Genomic DNA, 20,789 nt, shown 5'->3' with positions numbered 1-20,789 from the left:
CTTCAGTGAGTTACAGGAAAACAATTCCGTCTCGGGTTTCTGTGACAGTTTATAAATTACTCCACCTTCGGTCTCATAATTATTTTCCTGTAACTCACTGAAGCCCATCTATTATATATATATATATATATATATATATATATATATATATATATATATATATATATATATATGTCTAGATATGTTAGTAATCATTAGTACATTTATATAGTGAATGACATCACAAAGACATTACATTCAATGAGAAATAAATGGCATCAAAAGCCTATAAATACCTCCAATGTTTGTTTTTAAACACACTTTCCCTTGACAAAGGTATGTTAAACATACCAAACCGTTGGGAAGTTGGCTCTTTGAGCTAAAACTATATAGAAGAAATAGGTGTACAACATAATTCAAACAGTTATGTTTTCCTGCCACATACCACTAACCAGTCGTCTGTTTTTTGGGCATCAGTATCGTGGGTAAAGTTTTGCAATACCGCCCCCAAATATGTATTTGACTTTTTTAAAATGTTCAGATTATCATGCTGACGGGTATGCAGAAATTTTAAAATGTATTGAACTACGGCAACCAAAAATGGCTGTGCCACGCACTTCACTCACCGTCTATAAGTCTCAAAATTCAGCGTGCCGCTTCATTGTCTTTTACGATTTGTAGTGTTAGAGCTCTGTAAATGTAAAACCACCCAAATGTACTTAAATATTTTAAGACAGATGTGTAGTGGGGAATATTTATTTTGCAATTGGTGATTACTGAAATAATTTTATGTTGATTTCAAAAATGGTTGCATTCACGCACACACTGTCCTTCTTATAGAGGATAAACCGGACCACGCTCTGTTCACCCACCTTAATAAAAGAGTAAAACGGTCTGGTGATGTGTGGAGCTGCCTGTCCATTCCTCCATATCTATGGTTGTAAATTTAAAAAAAAAAATTGAATGCCCAATTATTTTAGCCCTAATTTTTTTCCCCAATTTAGGGATCTGCTGCAGCGCGATGAGGAGAAAGTTCCTTAACCCACAGGAACTAGAACCTGCAACTTCGCACAGCCAGGACGGCCTTGACTGCATAACTCATTATGTACACCACGCACCCCATGCTTCACTTACATTCTTTCTATAGATAGAGACAGAACCACTTATATTGTAGAGCTGAAACTGCTCTCTATTTGAAAGCAACTTTTTTTAAAATGTAATTCTCTGCTTTTGTTTTCTGTCTAGGGATTGTGTGGAATGCAGAAATTTCCAGAGGGGCAAACTCAATGATGACAAGACTTGCGCACGAATCTGCAGAGATGAAATCATACTGGTGAAAGACCTTGGTAAGAACAGCCACACAATCCAGCAGCTTTGTTACAAAAACAATATTGTTTTTATTGTTTTCTCCAGGGGTGTAGAGTAATATTTTGGAACATATCGTGGTGAAGTGCATCTGATTGACAGACTCTTTCAAGCCCAGTAAGCTTATTAACAGTATCTGGAAGGGTATGCTGCAGCAAATGACTTGTGTGCAGCAGAGACAGTGAGGTCTATTCAACTGATCTCAATGGCAGAGGACCTAAATAATTTCTTTTTTTTTTAATCATTGAAGTACGACCCTGCATGGCTATAAACATTTTGTACAGACTAATGGTTACACCCTAATGGTTGTGCTATACTTACTATAGAGAAGATATTTTGGAACGCTCTACTTTGAGACACCAGCTATGCTTTCAACTTCTGACTCTTAAAAAGTCCTCAGGATGTGACGACCGAAAAAGAAAAGGATATACAAAGTAAATCTAAACAAGAAGATTATATTTGTTGATATTTCACAGCATTTAATTAAGTAGAGGATTTTGCCCAAATGAATCTATATCAGTACTGTGAGTTGTGTGCTATATAAACTACAAACCTTATTGGAGCTTAGTAGAGGTGTTGTACATCATACAACATACAGCCCCACATCTAATAAAGAGTGGATTCCCTACCATTTAAATAAATTGAATAAGTCCCAGTGAACCCATCATAATAATGTGTGGTATATCTAAACACTGAATTTCACATGTAAACAGTCACATTGGAGCGCTTTATCAAACATAAACTGAAACTCCTGTTTATGACAGATAGCAAAATAAGTTATGTATGAATGATAACCCTATTTCCTATTGTGTTCAGGTTTGCATGATAAGAATGCTATGAATTGTACCTACAAAGACGAAGATGACTGTGTGGTGAGGTTCCAGTACTATGAGGATGCCAGTGGAACATCAGTCCTCTATGTGGTCGAGGAACGAGGTGAGGGACATATGATTTCATATACAAAGGAACCTGCCACAGTGATCTTAATTACGATATCAACTGCTGTATTTACAGACATGCAGGAGGATGCATGTTCCTAACAAGTTGTTCTGTTGTGTGTGGGGTGTCTCTCATTGCATTACATCTCAAGCAGCCTGGACTGTGAAGCTGTATGAGACACACACTTATTATAAATCACAAAAACAAACTCGAGGAACTGCTATGTAAAAAGTGTTGATTTATAGAATTGTGGTGCAGATCGGTACACCAGGTAAGTACTTTGACATGAACATTTCTCATTGGTGATTTATAATTGTTATCAATAGGACTCAGTTGTTGGCGCTCATTTTCTTGCCGGTTACACCTGCCTCTAGAATACTCTCTTTCTATTACAGTCATTTCATTCAAAGGCATACACACACTTAGTTTAACTGCCTACATTCAAGATCAGTGTATCTGAGCCATTATCAGCAGTGGGGGAATGGAAAATCGATTTGCAATTGGTCCAAACGCAGCAGAATTAGTGTCAGTGTGTAATAAAGCCAGCCGGTGTGTGGGCTGCACAGCACTGGTTCCAATTACCATGCTTAAGCAATACCTGGAGTGAGGTTATGCAGGAGTTTGCCCCACCTGGTAGGTCTGGGACCTGCAAGCACAGTGCGTGTTTACAGAAACTCAGTAGGTGTTTGTGTTAGTTACTTCTTTATCTACAGCTATGGCCAAAGCCAAGAAATTTTGGATTGAGACATAATAATAAAAATTAAAAAACGTATGAACATAATTTAGATAGTTTGCTAAATATCATGTAACAAAGAAACTTCAAAATGCTATTGCAACTATCTACCGGAAGCCATAATAGTAGTACAGTATTTCAGTTCAGTTTTTCAAGTTACCCCTTTAAATTTTTTTTTCAGCTCAAGTTACCCCTTTACAATTTTCTCTCTACTGAATGGTACCACAGTTGCAAAAAAAACTTTATTTAATATATAACTGATGTCACAACAGTTTGGGATTGACAATCTGCTGGTTTAGAACAGAATACCAACAGTAATTCTTAAAATTTGTAATCACAAGTGTTTGGATGCACAGAATAAAAAGACAGTATCTGGGAATCTCTTCGGAGATACATGGATTCAGTTTCTGTTCAGCAAGTTATTATAAATAACCTGCAAAACAGTCTGCACTGTAAATGTTATCACATTTCCATTTACTTCGCAGCTCAGCATAAATGCATGCCATTTAAAATGTTAACCTCAAGATAAAACTTTAATAACTAACAATGATATCATGTTTATTAAAGCAATGTAAAGATTATCCAAAGGGACATGGAAGAACTTTCCACTTTCTGTAGGCTCTAGTGTTTTCTTCCTTCATTTTTCTTTTGCAAGTATGAAATCTGGATTTACAGTACTCTACCAAACACAGAAAAATCAATCAGCCGCTATTGCTGTTAATAAAATGCATCCGCACCTAATAAATAAATAAAACAACAAAACCATAAAAGTATGAGTATTGTGATTATTATTTATGTTTATACTTAAATCAAAATGCAGAAAGATTATGCTTCACTGACTAGCATTCAATTATACGATGATTTGAAAACTAGGGTGATGCAAAACTTTTGGTCACAGCTCCCACTAATCCGTTATGAAGCAAGTGCTATAATTGCAGCTAATAAATGCAGGAGTCTGGTAGCTGTGTTTGTCAGAGACAGCTGATCAACACCCAGAAAACAAAAGAACACATGTTGCTACCTGCAGCAACAGGCAGGGTCTGTAATCACAGTGATTGTCTTTATACCCATGAATATATTGACTTGTTTTACTGTGTATAAAAAGTAAGGAATTTCAGAGACCCAGATGAGCCCTAATCGTCTTCCCTGTTTCCACTGACACAAGCAGACCGTCAGGGCCCCAGGCCACAACCAGGTAGTGAACCTTTGGCCTCACAAAATATCTGTCATGGGGCTATGTATTGTGTTCTTTCTTTGTTTGTTTTTTTTAGTTTTTTTTTTAATGCTTATAACTAGAAAAACTAATAAAATCAACATACAAATTAACAAAAATAATACTTAAAACAGTGATCCAATTGTCATGGAACCAGGAGGATTTCCTATACATATTAGAAATAATAGCATATCAATTATAAAAATAAATCATAATGAATGAATAAATCATGTGTTGGCCATGTACTGGAAGTATAAGCAGGGCTCATCTGGTGGAAACAAGGTACCAGGCTACCTAATGTTAACTAAGGCGGGTCCAAGATTAGTGCTAACTGGGGGCTGTGAAATCAGACATATAATTGACTGGTTTTCAAATTTAGAATTACCTGCTAGAATAATTATATACCAATCAGTTATAATCAAAAATTGTGCATTTATTTAATCTTCCTGGTAAGTGTAATACACTGCCTTGGAAAACGAGTGAAACACCCTTTTAATACCAATTTCAGGGGACTAAATAGGGACAGGAAATATGTCTTTGCTGTGGAACTACTGTACTACTCTACTACTGTTTGGCTTCCAGTAGACTTTTGTGATATAATTTTGATTACATGATGTTTTTTGTTTGTTTTTAATTTCTAGATGATGCAAAACTTTTGACCATAGCTGTAGATACTGCATTGGTTCTAATAGTGTTCATTAAACATATTTTCCAGTGTGTTATACTGTACGTGTACAACATGTTAAAATAATGTGATAATTAAAAACACAGGGAAGCTGTAAACATACACTTTGCAGTGTTTTCAGTGTGCTATATTGTGCTACGGTACTTTCAAATCAGAACATTTCAGTCTTTTACAGCGACGTACATGCAAATATTATGCTTTTAATTAAGCATTATTGAATGGCAAGGAAAACAGTTGACTGGTAAATGCAAGATATATTACCAGAGTGAGATATTAACCCAGTGGCAGGAATCGGAACGTGATGCCACTAAGTGTAGCTGAGGGTTAAAACCTGGTTACAGGGGTGTCAGTCTGCAGTGTGATGTCAAGTTGAATGGACTTACTGTACGAGAGTCAAAGCGAAAACAGTCTGAAAATATCAATAATTTCTAGAAAAATGTTAAGGGATTTGCAAAAACAATATGCTAATGTGTTTCTAAGAATTATGGTTTTTTTTTTCAAGCCTTACTCCTTTTAGCCTTCTTCCCAGATAATATTTTCTTTCTGATGTGTTTGTGAAAGTTCAGCAGCGAGATGTAAGCATGTCAAGTGACTCGAGCCGTTGCTATGAACTTGTCCTGTTGCTATGCACAGCTGCTGTTTTTTAAAAGCACAATTTAATAATTTGATTCCACTGATCTGGAAGCTCCCTTCCAGAAACTACCACACGGTAGATGACCACAGAACATTCAGATGTCTAGCTTTAAAAACTGAAACGGAAGCCTTGTAAAACATTGAAAAGGTAAATACATGTGTAACTATTTTAACCTTCAAATTCACAATGAATATACTGTGTACTGGTATCTAATAGCAATACAGCTATTGATCTAATCTTACTTTCTTGACTTCACCCATGCTGAGCCTAGCCAGGAGCTCATTGTCCTCAGTACGAGCTGCACTGATCGGCACTCGGCTGACCATTTGAAATGTCGATGCCTCGTGGAGGCCTTCCGTGCCAGCTAGTTGTCTGCAGAAGAAACAAGTAGCTTCACTGGCAACCATTTCAACATGTTCTGTGCTTGAAGACCGTGATCTGGTGAGCTTGGGTACAGCTGAGGCATCATCGCTTCCTGCAGCTGAAAGCTGGTCTTTCTCTCTGTTTGCAGCATTGTTTTGTTGTATTGGATTCTGCAAGTTCGATGCCACAGCCTTGTTGGCAACCAAAGCAGCAACAACACCAGGACCTTCCTCTACTCTGTCTAACTGTCTTTCCTAGCTCATTAAATTTGACTAGGTTTTCAGCGAGTGACTTGTACCTGCTTCCAACATCTTGCCTTTTGCATTGTGCCACACAGGTTAAGGCTCTGATGTTTGTTCCTGACAAATAACGCAAAGCTCACAGTCTGTCAGAGCTGGGCGCTGTGATGTTGTAGGGGCTGCAGGGTCCACAAGATGAAATTTCTTTGACATGGTTACTTGTTTTGTTAAGCCACCACCAAAGACTGTAGTTTCTCCGTTACCACTACTAACTCTCAACCAGCATCAACATACTTGTAAACAGAAAAAAAATCTAGTTTAGTTTAGTTTATTAAAGAAGACTGTTTTACCACATATGATTTTAAATTAAAAATTAAACATTACCCAGACCTTCTGTGTATATGAGTATAGGACTTAAGTTTATATTTTATCTTTACTCTCACATCGTTTCCACAACACTCTTAATCATAGTGGTGTGCAAATGCAAGCTCGTTAGGCGGCCTTATTCAAAGCAAGAGGCACATTAACTTCGCCTCTGTGCGTAACTGAAAACAGTAACAGTCAAAACCAGAGTAATAAATAAGTGACATGTATGATCCCTTTAGAAAAGTTGTAAAGCTAAGAAAAGTATCTCATTAAGCTCTTTGTAATGGTGGTCCACTATGAAAGGAGCTATATAAAAATAAAGATTATTAATATGATTGCCATGCAGAATCTCATAGTCACTTTAACTTTAAACCCAGATTAGCATCTCCTTGGTCCCTATGTACACTGATACCGATGTTACTTTAGATGCATAGTAGTACCAAACTACTGTGGATTATTTCTAATTGAAAATCCTAATCCATAATGGCACTTGTGTTACAGAATAAGGATTAGTATCAAAGTAGGTTTATTAATTCTGTGCTTTGCAATTTCTGGAAGTCAAAAAATGACCTGAAGCAATCATTTAAACAAGGTGGAAAAAGCTAACAAATGATAATGTATCATAACAAATGTTATTGTAAGCACTGCGTATGAATCCTATTGTTTCCAGCCTGGCTGTGTGAATGCGGTTGGTTAGAGAACTCTGCTTCTGAGTATTCTCAGAGTAGTTTTGTGCATTCCAAGGTTTACTAGCCAAGGTGCCTGTCCAGACTAGAACTGTGTTAAGACAGCTTTAGGCATTTGGTTGCATACTGGGCTGGATTCACAAATCTTGTTTGACAATTACATCAAGTTTGCAATTCAAGTAACCATTTTCAACTGCTTTTCCCAAGAATGTATACTCAAAGAACTATTTAACCAAAGAGAATGTTTATAAATACAAAAAGCAGTCCTTAAAAACCACAAATACCTGCTGATTTTACAAAACTAGAATGCACAAAACTACATTCAAAGCCTTTACTCCAAATGTAGTACTTTTTTGTAACTCAAAATGTTGTGCTTTTTAAAAAAACAAAATGAGAGAGAAAAACTGGAAATGAACAATATGAAAATAATAATAAGCCCTAGAAAAATCACAGAATATATCTTTAATTATGCGTTTCTGCTTTAAGAAAAGTGGTGTTAATAATAATTAGGAATTGGAATACATAACTCCTGGGTAATTCAATTTAATAAGGTCTCTTAGTCACTCAAGTAAATGTTGTCACGGTGCTACCATGTTATAAGGTTTGTAGCATTGCAGCATTCCTATAATACAAGATCGCTGTCATTGGCTGGCATACAGCTCGTGCTCAGCGGAAGATGATAAACAAAACAACAGGAAGAGTTTCATTCTGTCTTGGCATCTCTCTGTTCCACAGAATGCCCGAAGGGTCCTGACATCCTGGTGGTCCTGTTATCGGTGGCGGGCGCTATCCTGCTCATCGGCCTGGCTGCCCTGCTAATCTGGAAGCTGCTCATCACCATTCACGACCGCCGCGAGTTTGCCAAGTTTGAGGAGGAGCGTGCCCACGCCAAGTGGGACACGGTGAGGGGAGATAAAAGGGCTGCGGGTTCCAGGAGGGACAAAACAAGCTATAATTCAATAGGCAGGACATACAAATACAGCTGGTTTCCTTTCAGCTAACCACTGAAGTGCAACTAGATCTGTAAACAGAGAGAGAGAGAGAGATGCATAAATATAGATGTGACAGAGAAAACCAGCTGAATTCAGCTGTTGGTTTACAAAGTTATTGCAAATGAATAACAGCATTGGCAGACACCTACGGTACTGTATGTTACTTTGTAACTGCGTAACAAACATGTATATATTGTTGTTTTAAAATGAGACAGATGGGCGATGAATTTATTAGTGTTTTAAACACCAACATACAGAGGCATCATAACATTCAGATTTTGTGTTTTTACTTATTATACTACATTTCATAATTATAAAATAATGATTTGAAATGCATTCACTATATTAACGTGCCGTAACCTGTAATCAAGCATGTACAACGCCCCCTACATTTCAAAAGGGTCACAGTTAACTAAATATATTTAAATGGGGCTCTGCTTTTCCTAATGAGTAAAGAGTATCTTATTTAGTTCTGAAATACACATATGTTTTACAAAGCGCAGAAGGAAAAAAGAAATGTTGGAATGCAGACATCTTTTTCTTAAATCCTCTTAAAATTCATTCTATTACACCAGCTTGTTAAGCCCCTGTTTTGAAGTTGGTTTTCCTACAGACTCACATTATTAAAAGTAACCAGTAATTGCTGATGCCACCTAAAACAAGGAATTACAGTTACTACGTATTGAGACGGTTTATTACTGAAACAAACAGTTACTCATTATTGCTACTTCTTTTTACAGTCCTTATTGGGAGTTCATATAGCCCAGCCCAAGTGCCATTGTTGTTTGCCTCTTAGCTACGTGTAGTCCACCAAATGGTTGAATGAAGAATACATGTGATTTATATTTATTTGCCTTTTAACACAAGCCATCATCTATCAATATATCATTAGTGATCAATAGTCCTAAACAATCACCCCTACCATTCAGTTGCGGACCCTGTAATACACATTTTGTAATGTGTTTGCCTTTCTAATAAGCCTTGAGACCACCAAACGCATCTAGTTTGGCCACAGTAAAAGCATAGCAGTGTAATGAAGCACTGTGAAAGCATATATAAGTGAGGTATGGTAAACCATGATACACTATGAGAAATGCATGGCATAGCCATGGGAAATGTACACTGATAAACTTTTATAAGGGTTTTTTGTGAGGTGGATTTGAACCTATTATTAGTTTATTTAGCGGATGCCTTTATCCAGGGCGACTTACAGAGACTAGGGTGTGTGAACTGTGCATCAGCTGCAGAGTCACAACAACGTATCACCTGAAAGACAGCACAAGGAGGTTAAGTGACTTGGTCAAGGTCACACAGTGAGTCAGTGGCTGAGCCAGGGACCTGCTAGTTACAAGCCCTTTTCTTTAACACAGCCCTAGGGGAAGACATGTTCATTAATATTTCTAACAACTGTCTTTGTTTCCTTCTAGGCTAATAATCCCCTGTACAAAGGAGCAACCTCCACCTTCACGAATGTGACGTACCGTGGAAATGCAGAGTGACACTAAGGAGCGCAGAGACTCGGGGGTGGGGGTGGTTTACATGGGCTTGAGGGGATTGGAAAAGAGATTGTGAATGTTATCAGGAGCCAAATTGAAATGTAACTCAGGATAATCCCTCACCTGTGCATTGTTAGTGACATTTGGTTTCTCATACAAAGGGGTGGGGGAATAGGGGTATCAGTATTGTGGATGTGGGGGGTAAAATAGAACTTTGCTAACTTAAAAACAAAAAAAGAAGTTAATTAGAATTATTGAAAGATGTAATTTAAATTATGCTGAAGGCATGACAATTTAACAAAAGAAACCCAGTACTGAGTGCTTAATTTATAGTGTAACTGTTACATTGCTGTACATCACTGATAACTCCCTATTTTAATAATTAGCAACTGCATCTCGGCTTCTGCCTTTTTCAGATAGCATGGCAGAAATAGCTAGGTAGATTGATGTAGTTGTTTTATATTTTAGATATATATAAAATGCACACATAGCATCTGGGATAGTACATGAGAATAAGTCGATTTATTTTTAACTTTTTGAAAGATTGCAATTGCAGAACAATAAGAGCAGAAAATAAAGCTTTAAAATTCAGAGCTTCCAAAACTGCCATTGAGCCCCCATATTATAGAGATCTTTCCTCCTATCTGAAATAACTATCATATTCTATAGCAGTAGCCAAAACACTAGTTCATATAGTGTAATGTAGTACAGCAAAGCTTTTTGGTCCCGGCTATAGAATACTGTAATGTTTTAGCATTGTGTATGTGCTACTGATACTGTTGTGTTCTTCCTACATTTTTAAATGCTAGTTAGGACTCTGTAATGAGTAGGGCTACACAGTTTGAAATGGTTTTGGAGTTACTGGCTTGAGCCTCTACTGGGAGATGGGCTTGTTCTCTGAGCTTGCGTTTGCATGTGTGTGTGGATGTATTTGTAACTGATAGAATACAATGATTGGGGAGGGGGTGCCACGGACCTCCTTTCCAGGACAGAATCACTGTCCAGCACTCAGTTACATGTAGAGCTATGTTTATAAAATGGGTAGAGAGGATAAGAGGAGCAGTAGGCAGGGCTAGTGTCTATGTTTGTTTAGCTACTGTGTTTCATTATGATTGTTTGGACAATTTTAACTTGAGGCAACTTTCAAGTAACCTTTATCTGGCAACTGTAGAGAAACAAAGTTTTGATATATGCTTGAATATTTAGTTACTGGTTGCTTTGTCATAAAAATGGCTTGTTATTTTATTGTCAAAATACCCAGGCAGTATGTGTAAAAGGTGGATGCTGAAATTCGAAATATGACTTCCCCTGTTGGTGAAAAAAAAGATTGTCTTTGCAAATGATAGAACTATGACAATAATATGACAGCAGTGAATGCAGAAAATTCACATTAGAATACTATACTGTACAAATTCCCCCACTCCCCGTCCGGACACATCCTTACTGGGTAAGGAAGAGCTAATTCTGTTGTATCCATGGTGTTATACATATGTAGCTTACTTTGTTTATACACAAATTATCTTATGCCTGGGCCTCTATTAGTTACATTATGACGCAGGACCAAAACTGCTTTGGTTTCTACTGTTAGACTTCTTCATTTCCATCAGTAGCAGTTCGAGATCAAATTGATTTCTATTGGGACTCTGTCAGACCCAGTTAAAATTTTGGGCTGGTAGGACCCAGTCTCTCAATCCTTTCTAATAGTGGAAGTTACCTTCTGAACGTCCAGAGTGAAGGCGTCAGTCTCTCTAACTCACACTTATGGTGGAAGGTAACTACTGAGTGTCCAATGCAAAGTGCAGGAAGAGAGAGGTGGGTTTAAGTTTCAGACTGCAAAAAAATATGTAGACAGAACATTAGGGATGTGAATATATAACACTATCAGGAACATGTTAGAGTTTGAATTAATTCATAATTAGCGTGATATGTGATACCTAGAGAATAATGCATGTGGTAGGGTGTGATGTGAAAATGTAACGCCCTTCCGAGGGATGGGATGCTACTGAGGGTGGGCATTAGATTCTCATTTATCACACACTACCCCATGCAGTATTTTTTATAATCTGCGGTCAGCAAATTCCTGCCAGAGTTTTAAATTGATGTGCTGCTTGCTGTGGGAGCTTACTCTACTTAGTCTGTGTCCAGTGAGTTATTAGCTTGCGCTGGAGTTGCACTCTGTTGCTGGTTTTAATGAACTCGTGTTTCTCGCAATATCCATCCTGTTACTACGTGAAATATCAACTGAATTAGCCCATTCAGTTGCTCAGCAGTTATATATGATGTGTTTTTTGTAATGTGCCAGAGATGGAATGGGCAGCAGCCTCAGTTTGATAGTAGAACAAGACTGGAGTTTAAACTGACTGGTTTCAAGCTGCAGATGGAAATGTGACATTTGTTCAGTACCGCATAGGTCAAAGTAGTTGCACTTGGAAAAAAGTTTGTGGAAAAGAAAGTCAAATCAAACTGCAGCTCCCAGAATTCTATTTACTGCAGATTTATTTTCCAGTTTCTATCCACTGAAGCTAAAGGCTGCAACAACAAAGCAGCTCTTCACTCATAAAAATATATATATATTTTAGAAAGTGTTTGTCCACCAGTCCAATACCACTGCAATAATATAGTTGCTGTTTACTGTATTGTTATAAAGATATTTGAAGACTTGTAAAGGAACTTGTAGGTTCGCTATAAATTACACAGGAGTGTGTTTTGAATAGATCATTGTCTACTTATGAACTCAACAGGAAACTATGTTCTGCTATTTGCAAATTTGGACACATATAACAAAGTGTTATGGCAACTTGTTTACTTGGAATGCCTCCACCTCATATTATACAGATGGGCACAGCCTAGTCATTAGCTGTAGAGCAGTGTATGTTTGTGGAAACCTGCTGAAATGCGTTAGTCATTTTGCTCTGTGGAGACTCATAACGGAAAAGCAGGAAACATTCCTGGGCCACTATCAGCCAGCACATATTTCTAAACTTTCCTGCTTCATTTGATACTGAACATGACCTAAAACATTCCAGTAATACATTAGTGTATTAATCCTAATCTGACCTGCCTTTCATCATATTGGTGTAGAAACATATCTCTCTGAGCTTTGATAAACTGCAAAAATAAAGCAGCTGTTAATCATATTTCTTACTAAAGCAAGTAGGTGATCCTCCCTGCCCTGGCTGTACATTTTAAATTATTAGCATGATGAAAAAATAGAGCATGACAAATATCAGCAGTGTGTACAGAATAGTATAGAATAAGAACTGGCAATGAAATGCTTCATTTTCATCCACAGCGGGGGGATAATGATGTTGGTTGGTGTCTGTTCACTACAGTCTGCCATAGCTTTGTGGACTTTATGAGAATGAACTGTGCTGGTTTACATTGTGACTTCACTGCTCAAGGCAAGGAGCTGTGGTACTGGTGTGCTGAACCATTGGAGATGTACGTGCTTTAGGACTTGGTCAAGCAGACAAATCATCTTTTGCATAGTGGCTTGCTTATATTCTTATATGTAACACAACCCATTGTATAAAGGATACAGTAATGCCCAGTTGGGTCGAGGTTATATGAATAGGAAAATACTAGGTTCATATTTATGAAACTGTTGTTAATAAAACCACCTATAGTGCAGAATAGTTTCAGGAATATCAAACTTGGTTTTATTAAGAACAACAGACTTTAAATGACTTACAAGTTAAAAAGTTTGCCTGATTTCTTATGCTTATATTTTGACCACGACAATTTTAATACATTTGGAATTGATCACACAAACCCAACATGTTGCTTGTTTCCCTCTGCTGTTATATTGACAGGTGATGTTGGATAGCTTCTTAGAGGACAAAGCCTTGCTTTATATCTTCATAAAGGACACTGCAACTTTCATTTATTTTATTCACACTGTATTGCGCTGATTTCTACGCCTTTTGGATGTATTTTTTTTTTTTTGTAAATATTTTTTACTGTAAAAGGTTGTTAAGGGATTCTGTTAAACTTTTTTTTTTTACCCCAATGACTTCTTGTCAAAACGTTTGTCATTGAATTCCGTACATTTTGTTTGTATTTCTAAATTTAGTGTAAAAGTTAATTGAATTGGGACCTTTGCCTCTTAAATTTGGAGGTTATTGTAAAGCTATTAAACACTTTTAATGTACCTTTGTTCTTTCTGTTTATCGGATTTGTTATCTGTAAACCTTTTTTTTTTTTTTTTTTTTTTTTTTTAATAATCTGTAAGACAGCATAAATAATAATCACTGAACTGTTCACAGACAGCTTGATATATGTTCACACAATTTTCATTTTATTTTGACATCTTACCCTACACCCCTCCCCTTGATCAGTTGTTTAAAGCTGGTTTGTTTGTCAGCATGTAAGCTGAATTTCTCCCAATGCAATCAAAGGCTGTCTTCCAGTCGGATTGCCCCCTAGCACATTCTTTAAGTAAGTAAGAGAGGCTCAGTGGATTCCATGATTGGAAACATATGAACTTATCCTTTTTTTAAATAGAATACACATTTGGTGGTAGGCCCCACTGACAGGGGAGCTCAGTAGATGGCTGTGATTAGCCCGAAATCTGTGGTCTAGAGGCACATCTTTGAAAATGGAGCCCATATTTAATACTCCCTACATGAGATGTAACAAGTTTTTAAAATCTTAAAAGGAGTTGACATAGTTAACCCTAAGCAATACTTTAAGTGCAGTACAGAGACCAGGACCAGAGGACAAAGCTGGAAATTAAGTGGAGATAGGCATGCTTAGGACAGAGGGTATGAGATACTTTCACCCAGAGTTGTGAGGTTGTGGAATGGGCCACCTAGTCAAGTTGAGGCAGAGTCACTTGGATCCTTTAAGATCCAACTTGACAAAGTTCTGAGATCAATCAGCTTAGGAAATGCAATGTAATTTATTGAATTGATTAATCACACTGTGTATAATATTTCCATTCATATGTCCTGACATCATCGTATTTGTATTGCTTAGTATCTGTAGAACAAAGGGACCATGTGTGTTACACAACAACACATTCCCATGTGCTTATAGTTAGACAAAAAAACTTGCGTCAAAGAACTTGTGATTTAGAACAGATACAGAATTGGGCAAGTGAGATTCAAGTAAAGGACTGGCTTTGTTGTAGACTCACTGATGTCAACATCCAGGCTGGAAGGGAATAAATAGCAAACAGAATTTTTGACTATATAGTAAAAAATGAAAGCGTACAAATGAATATTCTGATGAAATTTGCACCGTGAATTTTCAGTACTCCCATGCTTTTCCCAGTGCTGTGCATTTAATTAAGCAAAGTGGTGGTTCTGGCAGGGAACTCAATTTAACCTAATCAAATCATGTGAACATCAAGCATATTTTAGGTGCTTCCAATACCAGATCAATCGAATAAATAGCATCTTATTTGTCTTTCAAAAAACAATATGTCCAATGAAAGCATTTATATCTTACCTCAATCCAGCCTCCACCTGCCTTTTTGGCTTTGTCTAACGAGGGAGTGAAGCTATCCTGCCCCCCTGTTCATGGCTTTCCTACAGTCAGCTTCTCCACTTATCTGCAAGCTAATTTATGTGCAGGGGTACCTTGAAATGCGAGGCTAGATGCGAGGCGAGTTCAGGACAAACTCAAATTTAGCACCCAGACTACAAAATATAATATTGCCTCTGGCTTGTGGTGCAGTTGTGTGGGTTCTGCACTCCCAAGGGGAATAATATCAGCTTCACAGAAAATGTAGTTTGACCATTTAATCTTAGAATTGCTGTCACCCCCGCAGTTGCTTACAGCCACATGCCTTGCTGGATTTTCCATTTTATAACCTGTGGAGATGATGAGATTCCTGCTGTTTATTTAAACTCTGCACGCAATTACAGATCAGCTACCAACTAAACACACAGCATGCATACCACTTGTTCTAGTAATTATTAAACACAAACACGCATAAATGATTAAAAATATAGGATATCCAGTTGTTAATCCTCCTTTTGTTTTTGAATGAATTCTCCCTTTCGGTTGAATACTCTAGAATGATTCTACAAATTTGTTTGTATTATTATTATTATTATTATTATTATTATTACTATATTATTGTTGTTGTCAAGGGGGATGTGTCAGATGAGTCTAGCTTCACACGTATTCCACAGGAGAAACTCTAGTTCCCTTTCAAGTTGGGAATATTAACCATTACAAAATGGGTGTTTCCCCTTTAAGACACCCAAACCTGAAAACTTTATACCAAAGACACTGGTCGGAGGAGGGTGATGTAGTGCGACTCCGCCCCCTCAAGCATAAACTCACTACTTGCCCTGGCAGTATCATCACTTTCCTTTTCAGCCTAATGTGATGAACATCAGAGAGTTGATGAGTAAATCCTCTTTCACAATTACTTTAAAAAAGTGCAGAATTATTACTGAATCACTATAATAATTATTTTTATTATTTCTAGCGTTTTTATGTGTGTTTTCTGCTAGCGCTAGTTAAGTCCCAACGTGGCCTTGTGTGCTGTGGGAAGCCTGCGGCTCTACTGCCGTCCCTCTCGGGATCTTAACGAGAATTTGTTCAGCTGAAATTTATATATTTAGAATATTATGAAAATATTATTATTATCTAATAATTGTCGAATTATTAATTTACAGTATTATTTACTGTGTTTTCACTTTGAAACGCAATGAAAGCCGTGTGTGTGTGTGTGTGTGTGTGTGTGTGTGTGTGTGTGTGTGTGTGTGTATATATATATATATATATATATATATATATACTTTTTTCCTTCTTACAGGAAGGTAAGTATTGAAACCCGAGCAGCTACTGTGGGCATGCCTACTTTTGCAGCTCGTTGCTGTTTTAGTGCAGATATCCAAGCTCCACTGTTACAAAGGCTTGTTCGCAAGCAGGCTATTTCTCAAGCACCTCAAGCGAAGCAACAGCCCTCTGCAGGTTTGGTTCAACAGCACAGTCAGTCAGTTTTGAACTGCAACCTCCTATTGACAGTGTCTCGGGTTGGGGTGGAGTATGGAATGGCCGAGACGTACACTGTGTGCGGCAGCCCCTGTGGGAGGGTCACCACATCAATATTTCGGAACTGCAGGCAGTGTACTTGTCCTTGCAGGAATGTTTGGAGCAGGTGCTGGGGAGACGCATGCTCGTCCGTATGGGCAACACGTCTGTAGTGTCCTACATAAACCACCAGGGTGGTTTATGGTCAACCAGTCTCCATCGTGTGGCCTACAAGCTTCTGTCTACAAGCTTCTGTTGTGGGCCCAAGTGAACCTCCTCTCACTTCGGGCAATCCATCTGCCAGGAGTGACCAACTGCGCTGAGGACTTCCTCTCGAGGTGGGTCTCCAGCAGCACAGAGTGGTGACTCCATCCCGATGTCATGAGGCTCTTTTAGGAGAGATTCATGAGGGCGGAGGTAGACCTCTTTGCCTCTGGCCCCTGAACGGCTATCAAACAAGGTGATTAACACCTTACAGGGCACACTCTACCCGTTCCCAGTATGAGTACAAGTGGGGTGTGTTCCAGATGTGGTAACATGCACTATGACAGATATACTGCAATTTTTACAGGACCGTTTTGATGAGGGGAAATCTCCCTCTACTATTCTATTTGGCAGCCATCTCGGTGTGCCATGTAAAAATCAATTTAGATTCCCCAGGAGCTCACTTCCTGGTGGGACAATTTTTGAAAGGGACCCGGCGGCTTAGGCCACCGGTGAAGGATATTGTCCCTTGCTGGAGGCTAAATGTAGTGCTTAATGCACTAACAAAACCTCCATTTGAGCCCATCCATTCATGGCCTTCTTGCTTGCAATCACCACTAAGCGGGTGAGTGAATTGCAAGCATTTTCAATATCGAAAGCTTGTCTAATTTTTTCAGAAGCCAGAACGAAGGTCACACTTCGTATAACCCAGCTATTATGCTGAAAACTATCTTGGATCTCCATATTAACCAGTCAGCGGAATTGGAGGCTCCTTTCCAATCTGACAGAGAGTGCCAGCTCCATACGCTTTGCCCAGTGCAGGCATTAACGTATTATGTGGACAGAACTTAAAGCTGGAGGCAGTCAGAACAATTTTCTGTTACGGAGCTAAGTCTCAGGGACAGGCTTTGTCTAAACAGCGTCTATCCAAATGGGTAACAGGTGCAATACAGACTGTGTATGAACTGGACAATCTGCCCCAACCCGAGAAGCTCACCGGCCATTCCACCAGGGGCCAGGCGACTTCATGGTTCATGTTCCAAGGCGCATCTATTCAGGAGATATGCAATGCAGTGGTGAGGGCTTCTTCCCATACGTTTGCCAGGTTCTATCGAATGAACATCGTGGACCTGCAGAATCCTGGATTTGGCACGAAAATATTGATGGTGGCTTCCCAGTCCATCCTCACAATAGAAAATTAGAGGTGAGTCTTTCTAATGTTCTCAGTTACAGGAATATTGTTGTAGCACAAGCGGCGTTGCTTAGCTTGTAACTCAATGTTGTATACCATGTCTTGTGACAGTTAGGTATACTCATATACAGTAAGATGGGTCTTCACTTGTTTTATTTCAGTGATGCTGGTAATTGTTTCAGGCACAAGGCGGTTCAGCTTGTCCTCTGCAGTTGTGTTATGTATGCTCCATGTCCTTGCGACAGCTTGGGTATACTGACCCATTTTGTAATGGTTAATATTCCCTATTTGAAAGGGAATGTTGGGTTATTATCATAACCTTCTTGGTTCCCTGAAATTGGAATATTAACCATTAACTTTGAGGTTGCAGCATCCTTCGTCTCAGTTCTCAAAGGAAAAAGATGATACTGTCAGGGTGAGCAGTGAGTTTATGCTTCCTTTTATTTGATAAGATTTGGCAGAGCTATTAATCAGTCAATAAGTCTTTATTTTATATAGTGCCTTTAATAGTGGACCACCATCACAAAGTGCTTTACAAGATGCAGTAACAACAAGTAAAGCCATAATACATTAAATACAGTGGAATGTGCATAATACATGACAGTAACATAACACATGAAATAGTAGCAGCAACACAGCAACTAATAGCAGATAACTGGTTTAAAGAGCATGGAAAGCAAGAGAGAACAGGTGGGTCTTGAGAGTTGATTTAAAGCAAGCGACAGCGGAAGCATCACGCACATCAAGCTGGGAGAGAGTTCTAAAGAGTCACAGCAATGAAGCTAAATGAGCGTTCTCCAAGTGTGGTGCACTTTTGCTTGGGGATAACAAGCAGGCAAGAGTCAGAGGACCACAGTTTCTGGGCAGGGACATAGCGGGTCAGCAGGTTGAGGAGGTACTCGGGACCTGTGTGATGAAGGGAATTGTAGGTGAGCAGGAGAGTTTTGAAAATAATCCTGAACTTTACAGGTAGCCAGTGCAGCTGGGCAAGATGGGGGGGGGGGGGGGGGTGATGTGATCAAGTTTTTTCCATCTGGTAAGGATCCTGGCAGTGGCATTCTGGACTAGCTGCAGCCGGTTTATGATGCGTGCCAGGAGACCACCATATAGAGAGTTGCAGTCAAATGCATGACAAAGTATCTCCGCATGTGGGAGGGAAAGGTAGGGACGGACTTTAGAGATATTTCGAAGATGGTAGAAGGAAGATTTGACCATGGAAGAGATGTGGGTATCAACGGAGAGGTTGCTGTCAAGATTCAGATTTGTTAGTGTTCAGTTGAAGAAAATTGGCAGACATCCAGGCATTGATCTCTTGAATGCAAGCCGAGAGCTGGACCATGGCAGAGGGGCAACCAGGGTCGAGTTTTAAGTAAAGCTGGGTGTCGTCAGCATTGGAGTGAAACATGAGGCTGGATGAGATGACCCAAGGGAAGCATGTAGATATTGAAGAGAAGGGACCCAAGAACAGATCCTTGGGGGGCACCACAAGTGACTTGGTTTGCAACAACACTGCGTCCAGTATAGAAACCAGACTGCATGCGTCTGGATAGGTAAGAGGATGACCAGGAGAGACAGTTTCCAGAGATTCCAGACTTCTGAAGGCGGTCAAGAAGAATGCCATGATCTATGGTGTCAAAAATAGCTTTTACGTCAAGGAGGACAAGTACAGAGGGAGCACCAGCACCAGCATACAACCTAAACGCAACAATTCCAGAACGTTGTTAGCTGAGAATAAAACAAAACAGCAAAGACGTAACAAACGCACAATCAAAGCATTTTTAATATTAAGCATTGGTAGTTATAAAACAGACTTACCTGCATTTTTTATCTGAGGCTTGACCTATACGCAGGACTCTACGCTAACTTTTTTTAGGCACATGTGCGCCTCACTTAAAAAAATGTAGGCGCAAACTGAAAAAATAAAAATATAATTTTGCTCCAAACTTTTGTTTTGCTGGGATTAGGGCAGAAGTTTAGCAGTAAGAAGTGAAATTAAGTATGACATAAAAATGATAACGATTAGTGCAAATGCACTGTGACAGGTAAAACACACAGTACTGCAATGATTGGTGCAAATGTGTATTGTTGTACTGTAATTCCCATACTGTAATTGTGTTTCCCGCCACTGTGTGTGTGTGTTGTTGCCATGGTTCCTGTATTGATTCCTGTGAAGCTGACAGAGCTGTGGTCCCTGTGTGGGTGCTAAGATAGCATCCATAAATGAAGGGATTTGAAAAAGGAACCAGCGCCTCTCCGTTGTCTGCCTCTTGCACCAACACGCTACAGTATTTACCTATGTCATACCTGAAACCGATGCATGAAATCAAGTATATACATGTTTGTTAGCAGTGTCAGTGTTCAACAGTAATAAATAAATAAATCCTTTTTTTGGAACAAAATTCATCACATTTTTATCAAACACTCCTAGCCCCTATATACGTTTTAGTTTGACTACAGTCTAATAAACATCGATTTTATACACTTTTTTTTTTTTTTGCCTTCAGATACTGTGTGCTAATTGCTGGAGTTGTTCCCCGTTTAGCAATCCTTAACTAAACACAATCATACAAAAAGCGCAGATTTGAAAGAAATGTGTCTGATTGCATAAAGATTTGCTCTTCAACTCTTTTTCATATAGCTGTAAATGTGCGGTTTTGAAAGAAACACATTATTGTAAACGTGTGGTGGTGTTGTTTTTTGTTTCGTTTTTTAA

At 38.7% G+C, this 20,789-nt stretch overlaps 1 protein-coding gene across 1 annotated transcript in view; it reads left to right on the top strand.

Annotated features, from left to right (window-relative positions):
• The window catches only part of LOC121301871 (integrin beta-3-like), a 40,374-nt gene extending 26,681 nt beyond the window's left edge, over nt 1-13,693 (top strand). The window contains exons 11-14 of the mRNA XM_041231548.1: nt 1,225-1,325; nt 2,161-2,280; nt 7,938-8,104; nt 9,622-13,693. Of these exons, the coding sequence (XP_041087482.1) occupies nt 1,225-1,325; nt 2,161-2,280; nt 7,938-8,104; nt 9,622-9,693 (460 nt within the window). The 3' untranslated portion in view covers nt 9,694-13,693. The remainder of the gene's footprint in view (nt 1-1,224; nt 1,326-2,160; nt 2,281-7,937; nt 8,105-9,621) is intronic.
• The last annotated feature ends 7,096 nt before the right edge of the window (nt 13,694-20,789 follow it).

This window comes from Polyodon spathula, chromosome 28 (assembly GCF_017654505.1).
Source record: "Polyodon spathula isolate WHYD16114869_AA chromosome 28, ASM1765450v1, whole genome shotgun sequence".
Classification (NCBI taxonomy): domain Eukaryota; kingdom Metazoa; phylum Chordata; class Actinopteri; order Acipenseriformes; family Polyodontidae; genus Polyodon; species Polyodon spathula.
Note: the sequence above shows the minus strand (reverse complement) of the source record. Positions and strands in the feature narration are given on the sequence as shown.